The sequence below is a fragment of the Salvia hispanica genome, chromosome 5, assembly GCF_029641045.1.
Source record: "Salvia hispanica isolate PSC_SH4W2 chromosome 5, Shi_PSC_v1, whole genome shotgun sequence".
Lineage (NCBI taxonomy): Eukaryota > Viridiplantae > Streptophyta > Magnoliopsida > Lamiales > Lamiaceae > Salvia > Salvia hispanica.
This window is the reverse complement of record NC_142696.1, coordinates 40,611,160-40,637,619: the sequence shown is the minus strand read 5'-3', so window position 1 is coordinate 40,637,619 and position 26,460 is coordinate 40,611,160. Positions and strand designations below refer to the sequence as shown.

The window sequence follows — 26,460 nt, the reverse complement described above, 5'->3', positions numbered from 1 at the left end:
TATGTACATTATTTGATATCATTCTTGAGGATTTGTGTCTGATTAAGAGGTCTATTGTGCTCTAAATTGATGCTACATCATTGTTTGAACTACTGCTACACTATACATGCCATATTTAACATGAATTAAGAACATCCGTTCAGTTACATCATCCACGTAGATTAGTACATAATGAGCTTCTGATTTTTGGGCATCTTCTCATGATACATCATGTAGGTAGATGTGTACGAATTTTGTTACATTATTGAATCAAATTCGTACCTTATTTCAGTCTGATGTTGTACATTTTTTTTTATGCTCTATTTTCAGTAAATAATGTACGAAAATTGGCCTTTAATGTACATGCATAATACTAAATGATGTACCTGTGTAAGGATTTAATGTTTGGCGGGAGTTGAATCCATACCCTTTGGGCTTAACAATCTATGGGGCTAGGATGTAGTACCCTCTCACAAAACGAAACCATCATCAAGGATGGAGAGTTTGAATCATTCCACTAGGGTTTAGCAATCCATGGGGCTAGGGTATAGTACCACCACATGCATTGAATTTCATTTTTTTATGTGTGTTTTGGATTGCATACAGTAATTAATGTACGAAAAGTGACATTTAATGTACATGCGTGAAGTTTGAATCATTTCCCTTGGGTTACATCATGTTTTGTTACATCATTTAGTTACATTTGTACATTATGTTCCATTCCATTATTTAGCCATAAATGTACATTAATTGATATTGCATTGTATGTGTTTCTGAATAGGTTCAACGAGTGCAAGAATCGATTACGAGGACGACTTGGACAACGACTGACATTAAAGATGTTCAAAGATGTGCTACATTATTATTGTGTTGTAGTATATCATGTACAAAAATTGTATTTTAATGTATATGTCACCTACTGAGTAATGTAGATTGAAATTTGTTTGATGATGGACAGAAGTTATATCCATTCCCCCAAAGGTTAAGTAGTCCATGGGGCTAGGGTGTAGTACCAACCAGTAGCACAACGTTCACTAAGGGCAACGAGTTAGAGTCGTTCTCATAGGGTTCAATTATTTATTATTTGGTGTAGTAGTAACTGTACATTAATGTGTAGGGTTCATACATTACAAGACGACATTAAACTACTTCTTACGTACATTATTATAACGTTTTCGTACATTATTACACCGTTTACGTACATAAAAAATAAACAATAAAAACAGAAATTATAGACAAGCGTTGGTAATATGCCCTAACCCGATGGATTACTAAATCCTAGAGGAAATGATTTATCTCCCTACCCTTGGTGAATGTATCGTTAGTGAGTCGGTACTACAACCTAGCCCAATGGATTGCTAAACCCCAATGGTATGGATTTTACGTGCTGGAATACATTAAACTACTTCTTATGTACATTATTATAATATTTCCGTACATTATTATACTGTTTATGTACATAAAAAAAAACAATAAAAGACAGAAATTATAGACAAGCGTTGGTAATATGCCCTAGCCCAATGGATTACTAAACCCAATGGGAAATGATTTATCTCCCTACCCTTGGTGAAGCTTTCTTTAGCGAGTCACTACTACAACCTAGCCCAATGGATTGTTAAACCCCAATGGTATGGATCCAACGTGCTGCAAGACATTAACCTACTTCTTACGTACATTATTATACCATTTTCGTACATTATTAAACCGGTTACGTACATCAAAAACAACAATAAAAACAGAAATTATAAGCAAGCGTTGGTAATATGCCTAGCCCAATGGATTACTAAACCCAATGGGAAAAGATTTATCTTCCTGCCCTTGGTGAAGGTTTCTTTAGTGAGTCGGTACTACAACCTAGCCCAATGGATTGCTAAACCCAAATGGTATGGATTCAACGTGCTGCAAAACATTTAACTACTTTTTTACTCACATTATTATATCGTTTTCGTACATTATTATACCGATTACGTACATTATTATACCATATTCGACACAATCAAGCTAATGACGAAAATATTCTTAATTTAAACAATATTTGTGTATAAAGATGCTGCAAAATCAATAGGATAATCAACTAAAATATTTATAATTAAGAAAGGAAAACAAATCAATGCAAAATAACTAATAAATCATGGTAGGCGTGAATTATGCAAAGAGAATAACTACTCAAAATGTCAACTTACTTTTCTACCCTTTTCACCTTCTTTTAATGTTTAAATTAATTCCATGTGGCACAAATATAAACCATTAGATGACAAGAATCAATGGATTAGATTAGTTTTCCATTTTAACAGCTTTTTATACATTAATCTGAATACACCCCTATCTATCTATCTATATATATATATATAATATTTATATATATATAGGGTCTTCATCTACCAAAATCAGTCCTTAAGTATAGAAATATAGACCATATGTAGACCGTCAGATCTGGTGATTAATGGCTAAGATCTGTAGTGACTCCTCGTTTTGTATGGGTCATAATAAGACCGATCTGTGTCATGTGAGGGGTAATTTAGGAATTGGAAATATTAGGAACCGTCGTTCCGTTTTCTAGGCGCTGATTAATTGGGATTTGGGAGTGATTACTGCACACGTTAAGTTGGTGCTTGGATTCCCGCGCCATTCAATCTCACTCTCTTTCATCAAAATCCCTTCAATTTCCCACAAATCTTCTTCTTCTACCACCAAATCAACCAAAAATCCTTCAACAAAAAATCCTCTCCGCCCACAAAAATCGTCGTCTCCTCCATACATTCATCGTCTCCTCCACAAAAACATCGCCTCCTTCCACACAATCGTTTCTTCCACAAAAACCCTATTCCTAGTCCAGAAAATTGACGAAGAAGGGAAACCAAAAAACCTAATTCAACAATGGTGGACACTCGAGCATTTGGATCGGCTAGTCATGACGGAAAAGGTTAGTAAGAATTTGTTCAACCCTTGACTTCAATTTGACAAAATCAGGACAAAATTTCACTTCAATTCGTTGTTCGACGCGTAGTGTATCAGAGAATGGACGCGAAGAAGAAGAACCCGCAAATCCCAAAAGCACCGAAAGGTAAGTCGATTTCACTTTCTGGTATTTGGATGCATGTAGTTTTGTTTCGAATTTGGTATATAATTGTGGTTTTTGTTTCATAAGCAAAAGGCCAAACTTCCACAAAACCCTCAACTGAAGTGAGGCCTGGTAGCCACAGCACAAAACAAGGTTAAAGTTACTGATTTTTTACATTATGTGGCTCTGATTTTTAATAAATAATGAATTGGTATGACAAATATGGGAAACCAGGTATGGAATAAAGGCATATTTTTATGCTTTGTTGTTGTAATGTTATACGCTAATTTATTGATGTTTCAGATACGGGACCACATAACAAAATCATTCCAGAAGGGGAAAAAGGGAAAGAGACGGCTGGGGATTTTCCAAATTCTGAAAAAGGTGCTTACATTATTCAACTAGTAATAACTTGCTATGATTGTGATTATATCTCTACTTCACAATTGTTTTGTAATGACAATGAGATTAAGTTGGAACATGTCATATATTCTTCCCTCTGTTGTGTATGTACTACCCATTATTGTGGAAAACAAAAGAGTCATCTTTGGTGCCTGTGATGTGGTTATATAAGTGTGTAAAATGTATTACTTAGTTGAATCTTTTGAGAAACTATAATGCTTATTCTACTATGATCCAAGAAATTGATGAGGGTCCAGTAAGTTTATCATCTAAGAATAATGTCATACTTGCTAGGATATATATGTTGTACTAATTTATTGATGTTTCTGATACATCACCACATAAGAAAATCAGTCCAGAAGTGGAAAAAGAGAAAGAAACAGATGATCATGTTTCCAATTCTGGAAAAGGTACTTACTTTTAACACAAATAATAACTTACTATGATTTTGGTGATGTCTCTATTACACAAATGTTGATTTATGACGGTTAACTATAAGTATTAACATCGTTCCATTGTACAGATGCACTAATAGGGGGAGTAGACACCTCCGCAAAAGGGAACGAAGTGGCAGAAAACGTAATGAAGGCTGCAAAAGGTTATACATTCACATTTTAAAAGAAAATTGTAATGCTTATTCCATCTAAGAATAATGACATACTTGTTTAGGACTTGTGACAGTGACCCTAAAAAAATACACTCAAATGTTTAGCTCAAATAATAACACAATCAGCTTCATTGTTTCTGGGTCATAATAAACAGATGTTGAAGTCAAAAATCGTATGGGTAATCTGGGTCATAATAATCATTTATTCGAATCATTACATAATTACTTTAGTGCAACAGGATGCCTCATACAACCACTTCTAAAGGTATAAATATTGCACTTCAAGGAGTAATGCACAACTTGTAAACATCTGTGTCTAATTTACTATATTTTTAAGTTTTATATAATCATGGCTGTAGTTACAGCTATAATAAATACGTTGTGAAAGTATTATGCCATTGGAAAAATAATTAATTTTGCCTATAACTGTGTAGGTGTAGGCAGGATTGGTCTGTCCTTAAACAAGGCAAACGAACTGATCATCGGGAAGAGAGCCAGAGCTAAGGAGAGCCTCAAAATTCTGCAATTGGAGACAACAACAAGAGATAAGGCAGATACCTCCAATGCGACTGGCAATGTAACTGAATCACCTGATATGTCTAAAGGTATTAATCCATTATAAGACAACTAATACTATTAACTAAAAGTAATATTACCTGATTTGGATTTATGTTTGCAGGCTCAAAGCGCCTTCGTGAATCTGTGAAGGAAGCAAGCTGTCCAGGTGAAGAAGATTTACACAAAAATGCACCTGGGAAGAAGGATAGCAAAGGGAAGGAAAAGGTCGAGGATGTTGTTGTAATTCTCGTTTTGAGGACCATTGTTATTGTTACAATATATTATTTCAACTATATTCGTTTTTGGAGTCTCTATGCACTAGTACGATTACTCCAGCTGATGCTGCATTGTACCAATTAGTTTAAAAACAGATATACCCAACACGTCCTCTGTCCAATTTTGCTGCTGATATTTACAAATTTAAAGATTAACAGTATGATGATATGACCCAACAATAACATATATATGACTCAAACTACACCTACGCCTTTGTCCATCCAATGTTCAGTCATTTAACTTAAAATTGCACAAATAATGACGTGAAATTGGACGTCTGTACCACAAAGTTAGTCGTTGCGTAAAACTGCTCTCGGAAACAACCTGTAATGCATCTTCCGTGTTTTCTACATGCGAAATACTGTGTGATAAAAAAATACAATACAATGGGTGATAATAAATGAATATATGAGTCATAGCAACTTATGGTCAACTAGTGGCATAATAAACCAACATTTGAGTCCTGGCATCACATTACTGAGTAACCTAATGTCTTATACCATTCTGATCGAAATGTTCATATCAAACAAGCTGAAGCAATACAAAATATTCTTGTCATTGGGTCATAATAAACGAATATATGAGTCATGGAAATGTATGGGAAATTTGGGTGATAATAATCCAATATTCGAGTCATGCCATAAAACTCCTGAAAATCAGAATGCCTGATACAAAACAGACTGAACTGAGTAATTTCCAACAACATGACATTGAACTGATGTTACTTCAAAAGAAAAAGAAAACATGGTATCAAACTTCAGAATTTCTTGTCGAGCGCCGTTTTTCTTTCTCTTTTAATTTGACGCAATTCCTGCTAAATTTCTGCTCACCTTCTCTGTTACACACCATGTAAAACCATATGGTAAGATCATCAACCTTCTTTGAACCGTTCTTCCCTGTGTCAAAACCGACACATCGACCATAGTTCTCATAAAACTCAATGGCGTTGTCCAAAGTAGGAAAGCTACGACCAACAAAAGGTTTAAGCTCTATAGGGCATTCTAGTGTATTTAAATCTGTAATAATAAAAAACAAAGACAATCAGTGGCTGGTTGATTGTCCTAAAATAATACAGGCAGTATAAAGTAGTGCTAAAAATTGTTACAGTATATAACATGTCATGCTAAGTGCATATTTGAGTCATACAAAAACATGTCATAGTTGCCCCTTTACTAAGTAATACTTGTATCATTACTACTACTATTGAAAACTCAAAGATAAAAACAAAATATGATAACATTGTGTCATACTAAGTGCGGATTGAAGTCATACGAAATAATGGCATAATAAACAGATAAATAAGTAATGATTGTAACATTACTAAAACAAAATGATAAATAATTCATGGTTGAATCATTATTAAAATTACAGTAACAAAATTAAAATCAAAACCTGTATTGTCAAGAATGTCATTGGGGGATGATTGATTATCTAGATGTGAAGAAGAACGATTGAATCTGGAAACAAGAGCTCTATAAGTGTAACAAAGTGATGCAACGACTGAATGTTATAAACGGAAATATGTATTTTTCCACATTGTGGAATGCAAACTCAAAGGCTGTGAAGAAGAAGACAAAACTGGAAACTAAGTAGAAGGTCAAATGAATTAAAGCTCGTATGAATCTTCATAGATGAAATGAAGGTGAGAAATTATGGATTGTAACACACATAACTCACGCTGATGATGAGTGAGTGGAAAGAGGAATAAGCAACATTATAGGAACTTCCAAAACAAACGAAAACAAGGATTGACCAAAGTGACCTTTTATGAATATAAATGATTAAATTAATATAATCTGACAAATAAATCTAGCCATTAGATAATCTAATCTTAATATGATCAAGCCTAATCCTATGGATAATAAACCGTCTGTATTTCTTTATTTAAGGCCATTTTTGTTTTGATCAAAATCCTATATATATAGGGTTTTGATCTATAAAGACCAGATTTAAATACAGAAACGCAGAACACGGTCATACGTAAGGCATTTTTAGGTCATAGTTAGTTTATTTTTAGGTCATGTTAACAAAGCATGACCTAAAATGATCTTAACATGACATAAACCCAAATATTATAATATGACCTAAAACTACTTAATTATGACCTTCCGTGTTTTGGGTTAATTATTGACCATTAGATCATCTAATCCTAGGGCCAAGATTTGGGCTGCATTTCTGGATTTAAATGCATTCTTATTTTGATCATCTCCCTATATATATATATATATATATATACATATATATATATGGTAAGTCCTTGATTTTCTCCTGTCATTGAATTATTGAATTAGACGAAAAGGGCTGATTAGGAATACACAATATAGTTAGTTATGGTAAGTCCTTGATTTTCTCATCTCATGATCGTATCGATTTTTTCTACAGAAATAAACGATTCTAGCTTTATTCTCTGTGTAATTTTTTCTCCAATCTTTTCTCCCTTTTTCTCCGTTGAAGACATACCAACGTCGACAACTAACGCTGCTGAAACATTCTCCATAAACTTTTTTTTTTGGTTTCTCATCGGAAACCGTTTTTTCGGAGCAATTGTTGATTGAGTTCGTTTTCTACACAATGGAAGAAGGTAATTAAATTTCTCCAATCATCGATTATAAATCCGATTGGCTCAGTTGAATACAGATTAGTTGGATTAATGGTTAATTGCAAATAAGTTGTTGTGATCGTTTTTATGTCTATGCGTGTTTGTATGTTTTGCGCAAGTTTCATTTATTCCCCAAGGGTTTAGCAATCCTTGTGGGCAAGGGTGTAGTACTTAGTAAGTACCACGTCTTCTATTCAAAGTAAACGAGTTTCAGTTAATTCTGTAGGGTTTACAATCCGGCTGGGTTAGGGAGTTATTTTAACCTATACACATAATCGACATGTAGCATTATATAATGCCTATAATAGACTCTGTAATGAACGATTTATGATATATAATGCATATGTTTGTTGAGCCATATGTTCTCTCGTTTAATCTGATGTCGTTTTTGACAATTAATATATTGTCTTGTTTGAATGTAATGTGCGAGTTTAATATAATCCACTAGGGTTTAGCAGTCATTGGTGGTTATGGCGTAGTATTTTGTTGAGTCGACGAGTTTCATTTGTTTGTCTAGGGTTTAGTTATTATCTCGGCTACAATGTGGTATTAATCGACGTATGTAATGTTCAAATATTAAAGTATAATGCACTATTTCTTAGTTGTAATGTTCGATTTGTATCATATAATGAAACTTAATTCTAATATGCTTGTTGGTTTGATTTTATTTACAGTGTTTGTTATACCTGAATGTTCTCCACAATTGAAGCCTGTGATTGGTCAGAAGTTCCAATCCCTAGATTTTGCGTTTGCGTTTGCGTTTTATGATGTGTATGCCTGCGCTGTTGGGTTTGATACGCGCAAACAAGGAATGAGGAAGGCGGCGGACGGTGTTACTACTTGGTATTTTGTGGTATGCAATAGGGAGGGCTGCAAGAGGTCGAACGAGGAAGACGATGTGAATGTACGTTCTGGTTTTACTCTTAAACGCAGGCGGTTTTCCAAGCGATGTGGTTGTAAAGCTTGTATATCCTTCAAGTACTTTTCCGAAGCAGGAATACCGGGATATATTATTCACGAGTTCAACGAGGTTCACAACCATTGTATGGTGGAGTCGGAGCATCAGCAGTTTATGACACTTAACCGGAAGTTGGATGACGTACATCACAAATTCATTCTTGACTGTTCCAAGGCTAATATAGGCCCCACACTTACCTTTAAGGTATTGAAGGAAATCCTCGGTGGATTTGAACTTGTCGGTTGCAATGTTGGGGATATCAGGAACACATCTCGTGACATCAAAGCATTCGCACACGGTTGTGACGTGCAGATGGTGTTGGACGACATGGCGAAGAAGAAGGAGTTGTCGGATGCCTTCACATATCACTACGAAGTTAATGCTGCTAACCAGTTGGTTGCCCTTTTTTGGTGTGATGGTTTGATGAAAAGGAACTACCATATGTTTGGTGATATAGTGGCGTTTGACTCCACTTACAACACAAATAGGTATACATTATATGCAGATTTTTGTACATTACTGAGTGCTTTATAAAGCCATAAAGTTGCATTATACCTTTATCGTTATGCATCATTCAGAATTAATTATGCTAATGCTGCATACCTGTGTGCAACGCAGGTATTGCATGATCTTCACACCTTTCACGGGGAAGGACAATCATGGTAAACCCGTAACATTTGCTGCTGGATTGGTCTGCAACGAGAAAACAGGGGCCTTTGCCTGGTTGTTCAAACATTTCGTCGAATGCATGGGTGTAGCACCCAAAATGATTGTGACCGATCAAGAATTGGGCATGAGATAAGCTATTCAAGAGGTTCTTGTAAGAACTCGACACCGATGGTGTATGTGGCATATAATGCACAAGTTGGTGATAAGGCTAATTTCATGCATCGGTTATATGTGAAAAATGTTATAATTTGCTGGGTCTAACACGTTTCCTAAGCCAGGTGTGTGAAGAAAAAATCGCTAGATCGAGGAAGTGTTGAAGGAGACGGTCTAGCGAAGGAAAGAAACGAAGTGAGTAGGATTTAAAAGAAAAGAAGGCGTGACAGAGGAGTCAATAGCTGAGGGCAACAATGTCTTATCTATACCTCGCTGGACCCCACTCCAACGCCTATATATAGAAGAGCATGCAACGCACATCATATCATTTTTTCACTCTTCTTAGCTCACACACATTACACACACTTGGGAATGGGAGATCTGGGGTAATCGGGTACGAAAGGTTACTTTCTTTAGAAGTTTCGCGGTTGGTAACATCGTCCGAGTGTGGACGAAGATACAATTCCTTTTAATTTCAGTTGTTTTGCTCGTTTTTGCTGTCGAACTTCACTTTTGGGAGTCGACCTGGCTATTGATGATACTTATTGTCCTTCCGCTTTGTTGATTTGCGTTTAGCAGTTGAATTTCAAGTCGATTTACGTAGATCTCTCTGCTGGTAGTTTATTTCTACAAGTATTATGTCGATCTCTGTTTTATTTTGATGTTGTGGTGTTTGATATGGGAATTTGGTGATAGATCTGTGGTTTATTGACTGTTTGGAGGTTTTTGTTCGAATCTGAAGTGATGAAGTGTTTCTGTTGATTGGAGTTCGTGTTGGACGCTTGGATCCGGAGTGGATTTAGCGTCTGAGGTTGGATTCGAAGTGAGAAAAGAGAGTTGTTAGATGAATTTGATTATTTCTTCTTGTTTTCTGTTTTGCTTCGTCTAGTGTCTGCAGATCTGTTCAGCTCTTCGTTGGTTATGCATTAATTTGATCTAAAATTAGTTTGCTCTGTTTTGATTTCATTCATGTTGAATTTCTTATGAGTTTTACGCAATTAGGTTGTAGAAGACGATGTCGCTGTTAGTTAGTACGAGAGTTAGTTATTCTGCCAGCTTTTAGTTCGTACCTTGCTTTTTCAGTCATGGTCCCCACAGTCAGTTTGTTTCCTAGGTCTAGTAAGTGAAGTAGTTTTCTTAGATCAAGTGTTGAGCAGTTAATTTCCTTTGCAACGTTCTCTTATAATTTCGCCTAGGTCTAGCTGTTAGCTTAGGAGTTGTAAAGATTCCTAAGTCAAGTTTAATTTGTTTTCCTCAACCCAAAAAAAATGCGTGGCGCAGCCAACACCAAAAAAACACACCCAAATCCTTGAACATGAGTATTACGCATCCTTCTCTGTGGGATCGATCCCTACTTCCCTATACTAGGTTTAGTAAAGTGGTTGAGGGTTTTTGAAAGAAGTGCTATGTGTGTCCGACGGCCGGGATTTCCTGCGACCAACGAGTTCCTAGACCGCGTGATCTAGTGGATTTGTTGGACCTAGGGAACCTGTTATTTCCTTTTGAACACACTGTATGTAACTACTACGCAAGAGAGCAGACACTCTTCAGTTGGCTTCCAAGGTTCCAGGCAGGTTGCTTAGGGACGAAGATTTCAAGAAAGAATTCAATGCATGCATTTGGTCGCACTTGCTTGAACCCGACGAATTTGAAGAGGAGTGGAATGAAGTGATTGAGCGTTATGAGCTGGAAGACGTTGATTGGTTGAACACATTGTACGAGTATAGACAGATGTGGATACCGGCCTACTTCAGAGATTTCCCACTCGGTTCGATGATTAGGACTACGTCCATATCAGAATCTGAAAACGGCTTCTACAAAAATTTTATGAAGCCCCGAGTGAACCTTGCCGAATTATACTTGTATTTCAACAATGCTCTGGACTTTCAGCGGAATGCTAGAACAAAGCTGGACTACAACGATGCTACTTCTGTGCCCATACTGGCCACTAAGTTGGGAACATGCTGCGACGATTTACACAGACAGTATGTTCAGGAAGATACAAGAAGAAATTATTGATGGGAATGACAGATGCCGTGTGCTTGGTTTTTCATCAACAGATATGATTGACACCTACAAGCTTGGGGATAGCCGACGGAATTCGTATTCCGTAAGACACGACAAGACTGACGAATCATACTCTTGCGACTGCAAATTGTTCGGTAGGCAGGGCTATTTGTGTTGCCACATTTTTTTTCTATTCAGGGACAACGAAGTGTCAAAAATTCCAGAGATGTACTGCAACAACCGATGGATGAAGACTCCCTTAGCCAAGGCCGTACATGGACTTTTTGATGTCACCGTAGATACAAGGTCCACCGTTGACGATAGGCAGACTGTTACAAATCAAGGAATATCGTTGTTCTACGGTTTTATTCGACGTTTTGAGAGTGACATTGAAGTGCTTCGTGCTTTCGTAAGTGGTTTGGAAGAACTTGGTAATTCTCTTCAAGCTGGAACTCCTCCAACTTCGGCGTTTGAAAAGAGGCGCATGATTGAAGAATTTTACGGAATGCCAAGGCCTGAAGTTGTAGAGGTCCATCCTCCAAATGTTGTAAAGACGAAGGGTCATGCTAGGAGCTCCGCGAGCCGACTGGTTTCAAAGAGAGAAAAGGCTATAAAGGAGGCTGCTAGGCCTCTTAGACGTTGTAAGGCGTGCGATGAGTTGGGCCATCACGACTCTAGAAACTGTCCAATGCTTAAAGAGATGGGGAAGGAGAAAGCGCTTAGTAAAGGCAAGAGGAAAGCTTGATGTGTTTTGTAACTAATAAAATACTTTTTCGTCTCGGATTTGTTCTTATTATTTCTAGCGCTGTGGTCATTTTTTGCATAATAACTTTGTGGAGTTGCGATAGTTACTGTCTATTATCGAATTACAACCTTGCATTAATAAGGATATTATATGCATCACTCCCTCTATTCATTCCATTAGTTGAGTTTTTTGGTTTTGTGCTTTAGCGCATTTATAGGCTTGCATTAATAAATATATTCTATGCATCACTCCGTCGTTTTGTTACATTAGTCGAGTTCGTTGATAATGTGCATTATCGATTGATATCCTTGCATTAAATGAGTATATTCTATGCATCACTCTGTTTATTTAATCCATTACTCCATTACTTTGTTTATGTGCATTATCGATTTATATCATTGCATTAAATAAGTATATTCTATGCATCACTCCGTTTATTTAATCCATTACTCCATTACTTTGTTTATGTGCGCTATCGTTTTTAGACTTGCATTAAACACGCTATGTTGCGCAGCACTCTCGTTTATTTATTCCATTACTCCATTACTCTGTTAATGTGCATTATCGTTTTATAGCATTACATTAATAGCGCTATGTCGTGCATTACTCTCTTTTATTTCATCCATTGCGGATAAAGCAACTATTCGTCCTAAGTTTGTGAATAGTTTATCCTTTATCACTGTACTACATCACACACTAGTACCAAAATATGCATCAGTTATCAAGTGAAATGTATGGTTCAAAACATGCGTCATTTGACCAAATCAAAAAAAGTTATCCCAAACTAACTGTCTTAAACTTAACGTCAACATCGTTTCTAATCAATACTTTTGCAATCAATCCAGCCCAAACTCTTCGACCTACTTATCGAAATTGAACTTTGGCGGCCTCTCTTTCCAGAACTTGGCGGCATAAGAGACGTTGGTGTCACGCTCGGAATTGTGTGTAGAAGACAGCAGTGCGATTGCTACCTTCATTCGGTAGATTTCCAGATTTTTTGTCCCGTTGGCGCTGAATCCGCACTGCCAATCTTTGTCCCTTCCGCCAAAATAAGTCTCCATATGCCGCATGATGTACACCCCCGTCTCCACAGAGGGGTCGTTTTTCCTCCAAGGCATAGCCACCACATGTGTCTTACATTTTCGGACCTCGGCTGCCTTTTGATTAGCCTTCAACTTCACAAGCGCTTCTGCGAAAAAAAAATTCTACAACAAATTCCCACAAAAAGATGCGTGAGAAATATAAATAATGCACAGTTATCTGAATGTAATGCAGCTTAATGGAATACCCTCAAACACGCACCAGAAGGGAGGGTGTTTTCCCATATTTTGCCTTGAACGATTTGTGGGAGTCAGCCAATGTGTGGTTTATGATGTTCATGTTGTCATCCGGCAGATCGAAACACACCACGTACTGATGTGTAGAACCCTAAACCGGGAAGAAAAACTGTACAATTCAAATTACGTTAATGTATGTACATCAGATGGGTTAAGCGTAATAAAAGTTACCATGTCAAACTTCTCCCATTTAAAGATTTCCGTTCCAAGTACATCATCGAACAACCGAGTCCAGAATGTCTCCCTCAACTGGTCCTCTGACCATTCAGGCGGGGTATCAATCACGGTGTGTCTCTACAGTGTAATGTGGTAAACAAGTTTATTATTTATAATTGCAATACTAAATAGCAACCAAGGCACAAGGTATTTCACTAACGCATGGTTTTGTCGAGAAGAAGACCCTAGCAACTGTTTCCGAAGCCTTGAGCTTCTCCATGTTATTCAAGTAGGCGCTCCAAGTGTCTACAATGGCTGGGCTCACGCTCTTGAACGGCGCCAGCGACGCGAATTCAAGCTGCACTGTCTTGATACAGTCGTCTACGTAGACAACCGTCTCCCTGCACAATAATAAAGTATGCATAAGTAACCATTTCCCAGCAAATAGTCGAGCAAAACTATAAAACTTACTTATTCACTTCCGCTGTGCTCAGTACCCAATAGTATAGCGACTTGTCCGGATAGTTTGGCTTTGCCGTTAGTGTAACCGCCCGGTTGTTGAATGGAGAACGGGCAGTCAGACTGGCTTTCTTGAAACGGGATGATGCTAGCTTCCCAGGATCCTGCAATAATAGGTGATACGGTTAATACAATTCAGCCACAACCCCACATATTAAATACAACATACCTCATGTCCAGTCACTTCAAAATCACCATCTGGAATGTCCAAGCCCGACAAAGCAACACCCTTTCCCTTTCCAGCAACAACCTTTGCAGCAAAACCTTCAGATTTGTTTGGTTTTTCCAAGCTAGACACAGCAACACCCTTTCCCTTTCCGGCACCCACCTTTCCAGCACCCACCTTTCCAGCAAGACCTTCAGGTTCGTTTGGTTTTTCCCCAACACCAATCTCAATACCCTTTTCAGTAGCTGGGCCAATTTTCTACATGGACAAAAGTAAGGTTCCATTTAATGCATAATAAGTACTGTATAATTCAAAAACAAACCTAAATAATGCGCACTACCAACACCATTTAATGCATACAAACGACCATATTGTTATGCTTAATATAGCCTATAAAATGCAAGCAATTAATATTTTTGAGAACTCCAACATAATACTTTTAATGGCTAAACTGTTGAATACAATGCACGCAACCTGTCAAATAATGAACAACATAACAACTAGTTGTAATTCATAATATTTATTAAAGGAATTACTTTTGTATGGGCAGCCCATTTTCCCTTCACCTCCTTACGATCTACATCCTTATCAGATGGAATCTCACTGCGTTCCAAGTTTTGTTTTCCTGCCTTCTTGGCCTTGTTTTTTACTATATCTCCGCTTCCTCCTTCACTTTCACCTCTAACCACTGCCGGCTGTACACAATGGACGCACAGTTAAGTATTTTGAAAAATGAAGAATGAGTACACATTCAATGATGTAATGTTCCTACCCCATTGTTGATTTCCACACCACCTGCGGCTGTCCCAGATGCCGTTCCAGATCCACCAACCGAATTAGGCTTGTCTCCTGACACAAGTAAATAATGCGTGAATTATGATTTAATAAAGCAAAAACCTCTGTATATAATGCGTTGTAAACTTTACAAAAATTAGCATCAGCTTCATGCTCACCTCCAACACCATCATCTCCTGTCTCCTCAGCATTAGTGTTTTCTTCTTCCCGACAACAACCCTCTGCACGTTGTTCTTTCTGCGTAGCAAAAGGGTCAGGACACTCAAAGCCATCCAAGACGAACGATGGCCTATCAAATCCTCTGCTTATTGTTTTCTTTTTGTCGTATGCCTGCATCATCTTCTCCATTTCAGCAATCCACTCGGGACTGTACTCTTCCTCGTCTTCCCTCGCTTGTGTTAGTGTTGTCACGATTTCCTCATCTTCCACAGGCTTTTCATCTTCCATCCCTAACAACTTCAACCCAATCTGACTCCCCAATCGGAAGCACCCAACGTCAAGAAGTTCAATAGGTATCTGCTTAAAATCGTCAACCCACCTCGAAATAGCGGGTCCCATCAAAGAACTCGAAGCGACAAAACGATCTCTGAGTCTCTTCGCCTTGTACCTGCTGGGGGTTCCACTAACTCCCCTTTCCACAGCGTCTACCCTCCTTGTTTCCTCGTCGGTAAGATACTGATGTTTGTCAATGCTGCCCTCTAACCTCCAAGTTCCGAACTGATCAAGCTCCACATCCTCCCTTTGCTTGAGGGTCTCCGTTGTCCAACCCTTTATAGTGGGCTAGGCACACTCGACTCACCTCCGTATGTGAACCACACGGTCCACGTACGCACACTGAAAACAACCAAGCAATGTCAAATATTAGTAGCGCAGCGCGACACAAAAACAATGCACAGTAAAGGCTATTATAATGCAACAGATTAGGTTCATTAATGCAGCAAAAAGTAATGCATGTACTCTAACATATAATGCACTGACACTATTACCTACCAAAAGAAAGTGGATTGGTCCGGTGAAGTATGCAGTTTCCCCCTGGCCCAGCCCGGATAAGTGACTTCCAGAACGGATAAGACATAACCGCTCCAATTCATGTCACTGATAGCCTCCACATCGTCGATAAAGTGTAGTATCTTTGGCTTGCAATTGTCGTCTGACGGAGTCTCCATCAAGGCATTCTCGAGTAAGAACATGAATAGACGCTTGAAGACCGGACCACCATCAGTTTCATCCTTAATCATATTCGCAACATCTGTCGCGTTCAGCTTGTACCGAGACTTTTTACACCGCGCAACAACCTTATCGTTGAACTCGAAGTTTGACTGATATTCTTCTTTGCGTGCAATCGGAGTCCGCCCTCTCGGGAAGCCCAATGTCAGGTGGACATCCTCCTCATCTAGTGTTAGGCGCTCGCCACCAGATAATGGAATCTCGCACCGAGCCAGATTTAACGACTTCAACACCCGGTAAGCTAGGTAACCTGGGATCTCCCTGATGTTGAACTCTAGGACAGCGTCAAATCCCAGTTCGATCACGGCTTCCTTCTGCCAGGGAGTCAGGTTTTGTATACATGAAATGAACTCGGTGGGGTTCTGTCGACAGTACAGGTGGTCGGCTTTCTTCCCCCTGGGTTTCTTTTTCTCCACGTCTTCATTGCGTGAACTTGTTGCAGCTTCTTCCTCGGCTAACCTTCGCCGAAGTTTCTGAGCTAATGCTATGGGAATAACATCGTCTACCGCTTGGTCAAACTCAGGCCGACGGTGCATAGAACCTGTCCAGAACAGGTAAAACCATGGTTTAGAACAAATAATCTATGCGTTTCAGTAAGTAATGCATGACATCTATTTACCAATGCACAGAACTGAAGATGTAATGTACAAATCCAAACATACTAATCAATCACTTGCTAAAGGGATGAATCCAACAACATCATGCCAAACTCCCACATAACAAAAATGCCAAATAATCTATGCATTTCAGTAAGTAATGCATGACATCTATTTACCAATACACAACAACTGAAGATGTAATGTACAAACCCAAACATACTAATCAATCACTTGCTAAAGGGATGCATCCAACAACTTCATGCCAAACTCCCACATAACAAAAATGCCAAATAATCTATGTGTTTCAGTAAGTAATGCACGACATCTATTTACCAATGCACAGAACTAAAGATGTAATGTACAAACCCAAACATACTAATCAATCACTTGCTAAAGGGATGCATCCAACAACTTCATGTCAAACTCCCACATAACAAAAATGAACAATCTGGCTGGCTTTTGTAGGGGCGTCGTCTTTTAGTCATTCTATATCTGCGCGACGAGAGGGTCAAAATCGGTTAGTTTTCAACCATAACTCAGTGTGGTATCACCCAAAAAATGACAAAAGTGTACATATTGGCCAGAAATCTAGCATACAGTAAATAGAATGCTCACAATACCAACTTCTCCAACAAAAAAACAAAAACTTTTGTGCATTACACCAACCGGAAAGTAAACCGATGCAAAACCCAGATCCAACTGAGAGAACTAATTATTATAGCAAGGATGAACAAAAACCCTAACTCTAATAACCGCAATTTCATCTTTTTCCAACAAAATCGAGCAAAATAATTTTGTGCATTATTTCAATTATAAAGTATAAATCGATGTTTAGGAGTGTTTGTGCCTACCAAACAAAAAAACAGAACCACACCTTTTTGTTTGGTTTGCAGGAGAGGTATCGACTTTCAAGGAGCGCGCAAAGTGATTTCACGGCAGGAATCGTCAACCGACGTAGATTTCACGGTGGGAATGGTAGACCGAGGGAGATTTCACGGCGGGAATGGTCGACCGACGGAGACACAGCGGCGGCTAGGGTTTGTTCAATTAGGGAGAAATTTTGTGGAGAGAATGTTGATGAGATGGAGTGAGAGAGAGGGGAGACGAGAGGTTGATGAAAATGCCGCGTAAATTTAGGACCTGCCGTTTCGAAACTGATTGTGTAGTATGTTATTTTACTCCTTTACCCTTTTAATGCACGAAAATGCACTAATAATGCAACACGGGATTGGATTGGGCCTTTTAATCTAGTCCATCCATTCCATCCATATAATGGTTGACATTAAGAAGAGAAAAGATATATATATATATATATATATATATATATATATATATATATATATATATATATAGGGTTTTGATCTATGAAGACCAGATTTAAATACAGAAACGCAGAACACGGTCATACGTAGAGCATTTTTAGGTCATAGTTAGTTTATTATTAGGTCATGCTTTGTAAGCATGACCTAAAATGATCTTAACATGACATAAACTCAAATATTATAATATGACCTAAAACTACTTAATTATGACTTTCCGTGTTTTGGGTTAATTATTGACCCTTAGATCATCTAATCCTAGGGCCAAGATTTGGGCTGCATTTCTGGGTTTAAATGCATTCTTATTTTGATCATCTCCCTATATATATATATATATATAGGATTGTGTTAAAATGACAACACCTCTTAAAGTAACACCATACCACCATTCCTAGCCAATCATCTGTACATGTGGACGAATAATAAGCTGCCATGTGGCAATCATAAAAATTGCTCAAGGCTAAATTTTCACGGACTGCAATATCCAATACACTAGACTGCAATATCCAATACGCTAGACTGCAATCTATAGATTGCAGTCTAACGTTTATACTATTGCAGTCTAGCGTGGTGTTACAGTGTCATTTTAAGAGTGTTGTCATTTTAACACACCCCTATATATATTTATATATAACGTTTATACTATTGCAGTCTAGGGGTGCGTTAGGGTGCCACCATGTTTAGAGTGACAACATACCATCAATCCTAGCCCTTAGATCTATAACATGGACGCCTAGCATTGAATTGATGAAATAGAGTTCGGATTGCAGTCTTATGTGTTGAATATTGCAGGCGTGGGTATTTTAGTCATTTCATAGTATTTTGAAATCAAAATTGGGGATATCCCCAAAAAGAGCGACACACTCTTTATCTCCCCTCTCTCTCTCCCTCTCTCTCTTCCTCCGCCGATTCACACATGAGAGACATCCTAAATTCACAAAATCTCGCCGCCTCCTCCTCTACACCATGAATTAGCGATTTCTGGCCACCACTACTTCGAGAATCGGCGATTTCCGGCCACCACCACACCGTGAATCAGCGATTCGGCGATTTTCGGCCACCACTATACCGCGAATCAGCGATCTCCTCCTAATTTCGTCCAATTTCGGTTCAATTTAAGTATTTAAGTATCATTCGTCCAATTTCGGTTCTGTTTAATGTTGTTTGTATTTTTTTTGCTGTCTTTGCTATGAATTTGACGCTTGGGCTCAATTTCGTGACTACTACTACATTTTACTACATCTTGCAGCATTGTGTAACATAATTTGCATCTGTTCCTGAGATAGTTACATAAAACGTGAATGCATTTGATAGTATTGGAGATTGCAGTTGTTGGTATTGGAGATTGCAGATTATTGTATATGTGAATGCAGTGTAATGAATGCAATTAGGCTCGCAGTGTATCTTGAATGAACTGAGCCCTAGTAGACATTCTCAGTCAATATTACTTAATTTAACTGTTTATATTTATGAGAGTTGATTTGGGACGTGAAAAGAGATTGAATCATGTATAAAAGTTTTAGTTTAGCATCTATAACTTACTCCTATTTAATGTAGCTGGTGAGATTATTCTAATTTGGTCATAAATATTGTGGATTTTTCAGGTTAAATATGGGTGCTGAAAACAACATTGACATGGAGGAGAGAACTCTGGAAATAGGAATGGGTATGTTGTCTTCCAACGTACCTTATCTTCTCTTTGTTTACATGATTGTGCAGATGCTCATGTGGTCATCCCTTCATTGTTATCTTTCCACAGTTTTATTGTCTTCTTATATTTCTCCTTTGTGCATTTGACATCAGAATTTATTAAATGAAATAAATAACATTTTTCTTTAATATGTCACTAATAATGCTATCTTTTGATACAAAATATCACTATTATGAGCCAATATGTGTGCGGAGGGGAATGTTTTTAAAGGCTTTATGGTTTCCTTGATCTCTTAGTTTAAAGAAACATTGCTGGTGCCTGATGGAAACATTTGGATTTCCATTCCAAGTATCAAATTATTGATTTTTTTTCTATATAATATAATTGGGGTTTCTTACACGCCCCTTGAATATTCGCTATACACCTAAGTTATGTCTTCAGACTTTTCACATGAGGAAGATTGCCTTACAATTATTAACGGTGCACTCCTAGTGTAAAATGCTTCTTGAAATATTCCCCACATTATTATTTCTTATTTAATTTAATTCATTCCTCATTCTCAATTTGTTGACAATGCTTTACCCATTGCAATTCATCTGAGTCTATATTACAGTATTTGGTTATATGGATTGCATATTTGAAACATATTAATTTGTTGATAGTACATTGCCCATTGTAGTACATCTGAGTCTATATTGCAGTGTTTTGTTATATGGATTGCATATTTGATACATTTTATTTGCATATATTTGGATTGCAATACTTTGTTATTTGGCATTTCAGCATACATGTGTATGATGTTGTGCAGCAGGATATTCCATAAGTGTAAACATTTATCCTTAAGTATTTACATTAGTTGGTTGCATATTAGTGTAGATAAAAATGCAATGTTAAAAAAGTCTAAGATTGAAATACTCTTTTATGTAACAGTGATGGTGAAAGTAAACAAAGAAGTGAAGACCCTGCTCTTCCGGATGTCACCAACATTGTTTTCAAATGTAATGCATTGTCATGAATATTGCGACAAAACACTTTGAGGAGGCAAAAGAGAAGAGACTGATAGATGTTGAGAAGATGGTCGCGGACTGCAAGAAATGGTGATCGATGAATGATCTTTTTTTAGCTTCAAACATTAGGTTTGGTTTCCGTGTTGGTTTTTGGTGTAAATGAATTGACTAATATTATGATTTGGTGAATACTTGTACTTAAATATTTGATGACTTTATTGTGGTGTAGACATTTTTGGTCACATAATTTGAATGTTCATTGTTGCATAGTTGTTAGTTGTCCGGTAATTGTATAATGTTAGCATGTATAAGATGGAAGGTAGTTAGCTATACATTAAGTCTTGTACTGCAATATTCGTTGAGTAACACTGCAATATTTGTTGAGTAAAACAACAATATGATAAGGTGAAAAAATAATACGAACAAAATATTCAAGTTCTATGCAATCTGTGAGTCATTCTGCACACCAATCAAAAAGCCAGAAAAATTTGAAATGTTCGTTTAGTGTAATGCGATAGACAATACTTAGCCAAGTGTATTTGGTATTTATAATCCATATTACGTAGCAGAAAATATCAAATTAAAATTAAATTAATCATGTACAAATTCAAATACCCCATCTATATATTGGGATGTTTATATTCCTATAATCAGAAATTCAAATAGATAAGAAATATTGAAAATCGAGAAAATCGAGCAGGAACAAGTACAATGAAATAATATGTACACTGCAAATGCTATTTGGTCACACTGCAATATTCGTATAGTAAAATTGCAATATGTTAAGATGAAAAAAGTAATACGAATAAAATGTTCAAGTACTGTGCAATATGAGAGTCATTCTATACACCAATCAAAAGGCTAGTAAAATGTGGAATGCTCGTTCATTAAAACGTGATATACAATATCAAATTGAAATTTAATTAATCATATACAAATTCAAATACCTATTCTATGTATTAGGATGTTTATGTTTCTACAATCAGAAAACCAAATTGAGTAAAAAATTGAAAATCTAAAAATCGAGAAGAAAAGCTTCGATGGCGAGAAGCTGCGAAGACGAAAACTGCAGGAAAACTCTCAAAATCTAGACCACGAAAGTAGAGAAGCAATCACTTATCTATGCGATAGCTGAAAAGACGATCTCCATTGATAGATGATATCTATTTTGTAAAAGAGACTTTATTTCCCGAAAAGAAGATTGAATGAACGATTACATAGAGATGTACATGACGATTGTGTAAATTGAGGCAGATTAAATGCAATTAACCATATGGTGGACTGCAATACGTACCACATAATGCAGCAATATTGTAAAACTAGAGTATGGCAATAAGAACAGAATCAAACGAATTAGAATGAATTTGGCAGCAAAACACCATGTAATTTCAACACAAATCGCAACACACAACTTAATAGGTGCTAATCAAAAAAAGATGGAACCAACGCAGATTTCAACTAAATCGTCGAACACAGAAAATCAAACGTCTGCAACATGGAGCGAGAAGAGATTCACAAAAATCAAAGGGAAGAATACGAAGTAAATTGCTACAAATCGGAGCAGATTAAATTCATTGAGTTCAATTACAAATCAAAATTCATGGGTTCAATTACATTTCGACTTGCATAATGAAATTCACGAAATCCATGGATTTTAGTTACAATACACTCCAAACTTATGCACACAATTACATATGAAATTCATGAGGTAAATTTGTCAGCCATTAGTCATGGTGACCCAATTCTCCACAATTTTTACACCGACGTAATCGTTTGATGTTCAACTTTATAGCCTTCTCTCATGGACACCAAATGGCATGCAAAATCACTTGCTGAACCTTTGGTCGAGTATCGCCAAGGCACGCTGGATAACATGATAAAACAGAATGTGAATTAGTTCTAAAACAATTGAATGCAAATAACAATTAAGTGATCTGCAATATTGAACACATAAACCTGCAATATTGAATACATAAACTTGCAACATAGTATACATATAGAAGATCAAATACAGAAACAGTGTATTGCATAAAATCATAGGATCACACATCAGAATACATCATAAATTCGATGAATACTCAATCTCTAAACACCATCAGAGTCAACATAACTAAGTTAATACTCTGCATTACGCCTTATGAAATCGAACATTACTCGTCTACCAATATTGAACAGAACTAGAAACATACTCTACTAAACAAGTATTCATCGAAAAAAAGCAAATCTAACAAAATCAAAAACTACTCTTCAACCAAAATCAAACAACACCCATCAACCAATATTGAACATAAAATCGTCCAATAATTGACCATTATTTTCCAGCTAAACATGTCGATGTTCCCCTTTTGGAAAAACATCTAGATCAAAATTGATGACCGGCGCAATGGTTTGGTCATCAACTTCACGACCTTCTTCTTCATGGACATCGATTGGCTTGCAGAACTGCTTCTCAAACCTGTCATTGAAAGCAATTAATCATATGGTGGACTGCAATATGCACCACATAATGCAGCAATGGCCATAAGAACTTAATAAAAAAAATGAATCAAAATGAATTTGAACAGTAATCAATAGATTCATAAACAAAAATACTCAATCCATAGCAAATAACATGTAATTTCAACACAAATCGGATCATGCTCAACTGGACATGTTCTAATCAAAGAAAGATAGAATCTAACAACATCTACCAATAATCGTCGAACATATAGAAAATTAAAGGTCTACAACATGTAATTACTCATCTTCTGAAAAAACATCCAAATCAAAACTGACAATCGAATCAGCTGCCATGTCGTATGCAATTCGAAATCAGACAAAAATTATGGAGAAGACAGAATCGTCTTCGATCAAGTTATGGAACTCAAAATTATGGAACTCAAAATGCCGAAACCGAATAAAATTTGTTGCAATTAGAATCAAAATTGTCGACAATTGAAGATGGAATTGATGAATTTGTGGAATATCATCACCAGATTTGGATGAAAAAGCATGAACCCATTGTCTACAACTGAAGAATCGCTGAATAAATTGTCGAAATTGAAGATGGAATTGATGAAATCATCGAATATAATTACCAGATTTGGATGCAAATAGCGTGAATATCATTGGAATATCAACCAAACTGGAGAGAGATGACTAATCGCGTGAATATCATCTTGATTTGGAAGAAATCTGGAAAGAAATTTGCTGAAAAAGAGAAAGGAAAAAACGTGAACTGATGGAGTGAGAATTACAGAAATAATGTTAATGTCAAATTTATCCTTTACTGTATTTTTCTATTTTTTAAAAATTAAAAATAGTTGCCATGTGGCAGCTTGAGCTTCATCTGATGTTTAGATCTAATGGTCCAAATTAGTGGTATGGTGTCATTATAATAAGTGTTGTCATCTTAACACATCCCTATATATATATATATATATATATATATATATATATATATATATATATATATATATACAGGGAGGTGGGCATGTTAGGGTGCCACCTCCCCTTAAAATAACACCATACCACAATTTCTAGCCAATCATTTGTACACGTGGACGAATAATAAGCTGCCACGTGGCAAAAAAAATCTTGACAAAGACGGACAGCAATGTGCTGGTCTTTATACAGCAATTTTTCTTGAATAGCAATATCCGACACACTATACAGCAATCTATAGATTGTTGTGTAGTGTTTGTAATATTGCTGTGTAGCGTTTATAATATTGCTGTATAAGCGGTGTCACGGTGTCATTTTAAGAGGGGTTGTCATTTTAACACAAACCTATATATATATATATATATATATATATATATATATATATATATATATATATATATATATATATGGATGTATTTATTTCCTTTTTCCTTTTCAATCTCAGCCATCCATTTTCAAGATCTGATGGCTTAAAATAGGGCTACCTCTATTTAATTAAAATGATTAAAAAAATTGAAAAGGTCAAATCTGGGATACACAAATTAATTTGTTATGGTAATTTCCTAGATTATGTTTATCAAAGATTGAAACGGGTTTTTTTTTCCACGATCACACGCTGCATTCTTTCTTCTCTCCCTAAACTTTCAGCGTGAGTTCTCCATTGAAGACATTCTCAGTTCTAAATTGTTGCCTTTTTCTATAAATCGAAGAAGGCGGGATTGAGAGAGCGAGGAGAGTGGTGGAGAGATTCAATCACGACTCCGATTTTCAATTCCTCCACAATTGCATTTCGCATCTCTTCGCAACGGTTGAGATCAGATATGGAGATGTTATAATTGGGGGAATTGAACAATTTTTCTTCTCTCCTTCATCGTTTTTTCTCCATTGAAGACCTTATCAAGAAATTGTTGTCGTCTTTTTTCAATGGAAGACAACTGTTTTTTTTATTGATAAATTTTGGTAGAAAGTTATTGTATTAGTCGTGTAATTGACATCTATGGTTTTCTGTATTAGTTTGTGATTAGTTCGTTCTTGTATTTAGTTTTATTTTGCATCAGTTGTCGTTTTATTTTCATGAAATCATCAATTGTTTACAGATTTTCGTGATTTCTTTTCGTAAATTACAGCTTGTAAATTTTCGACAAGTAATGTACTATATTCAATGTATAATGTACATTGTAATAATGTACGATTATAGCTATATAATGTATATGACGTATTTGAATAATGTACATTACAATGAATTTAATGTGTGACAAAAGTCAAATCCATTCCCAAAGGGTTTAGCAATCCATGGGGCTAGGGCATATTACTAACCCATACATCAAAAATTAATTTTTGAATTATGTACGTACTTCAGGGAATAATGTTTAGGCTAAGTAGAACTAAATAATGTACGCCAAGTGGCCTTTAATGTACATGTGTAATACTAAATGAAGTACCTGTGTAAGTATTTAATGTTTGGCGAGAGTTGTCTCCACACCCTTTGGGTTTAGCAATCCATAGGGCTAGGTTGTAGTACCCACTCACAAACGAAATCATCACCAAGCGCAGAGAATTTGAATCGTTCCCCTTGGGTTTAGCAACCCATATGGTTAGGTTATAGCACCACCACATGAATTAAATTTCATTTTTAATGCGTTTAAGATTTGGTACAATAAATAATGTACCAATAGTATCTAATAATGTACATTTGGATCCGTGAATAATGTACAGATTGAAGAGAATAATGTTGAAAGGAAATTGAATTCAAACCATCCCAATTGCTTTACATCGTCATAAATCTAGACAAAATACCCTACAAATCTATTTCAAATCAGTTGGACACCTCCTAAACAATAGACAAAAGCTCCAAAACCCAGTTCATGGATGGCTTCCTTCTGCCGTGGAGTTAGGCTTTTTAAACAGTTCAGGAACTCGGTTGGGGTCCGTCGACAGTAAAGATGGTCGACTTTCTTCCCCCTCGGCTTCCTTTTCTCCGCGTCTTCATCAGAGGTACTCGTCTCGCTCTTTGCTCAACCAATCTCCCGAAACTTCAAAAATCAATAATGTATTGCATTAATATTATATAATGCACACTAATTGTTGTATAATGTACACATGGAAGCAAATAATGCACGATTGAATATAACATTCAATCAACATTCGATCGATTTTTTTAAAAAAAAAACACAAAGCATAATGTATACCACTATCTACAGTAATGTACCAATAACAGCAAATAATGCACATATGAATACAAATTTC

The 26,460-nt window shown here is 36.6% G+C and overlaps 1 protein-coding gene and 1 long non-coding RNA gene across 2 annotated transcripts; one reads left to right on the top strand and one right to left on the bottom strand.

The window, feature by feature from the left end:
• The first annotated feature begins 3,262 nt into the window (after positions 1-3,262).
• LOC125186656 (protein FAR1-RELATED SEQUENCE 5-like) lies at positions 3,263-12,014 on the top strand. The gene is made up of 12 exons (XM_089059266.1): positions 3,263-3,274; positions 3,344-3,424; positions 3,636-3,698; positions 3,789-3,852; positions 3,966-4,040; positions 4,484-4,654; positions 4,729-4,847; positions 8,192-8,928; positions 9,059-9,131; positions 10,796-11,247; positions 11,468-11,858; positions 11,970-12,014. The coding sequence occupies exons 1-12, from the start codon at positions 3,263-3,265 to the stop codon at positions 12,012-12,014; spliced, it is 2,283 nt and encodes a 760-aa protein (XP_088915392.1).
• Positions 12,015-22,348: 10,334 nt separating this feature from the next.
• LOC125191180 (uncharacterized) lies at positions 22,349-24,002 on the bottom strand. Its single transcript, XR_007171058.2, has 3 exons — positions 23,868-24,002; positions 23,100-23,245; positions 22,349-22,654 (listed from the first exon to the last, which is right to left on the bottom strand). It is a non-coding gene; the product is annotated as an uncharacterized LOC125191180 (long non-coding RNA).
• Positions 24,003-26,460: the final 2,458 nt, after the last annotated feature.

Excerpts from the sequence above, each read along its gene's own strand:
- LOC125186656 (XM_089059266.1), top strand. Across the intron at positions 3,853-3,965 it reads TGTTTCCAATTCTGGAAAAG|ATGCACTAATAGGGGGAGTA; the intron begins GTACTTACTTTT and ends TCCATTGTACAG. Across the intron at positions 4,041-4,483 it reads CGTAATGAAGGCTGCAAAAG|GTGTAGGCAGGATTGGTCTG; the intron begins GTTATACATTCA and ends ATAACTGTGTAG.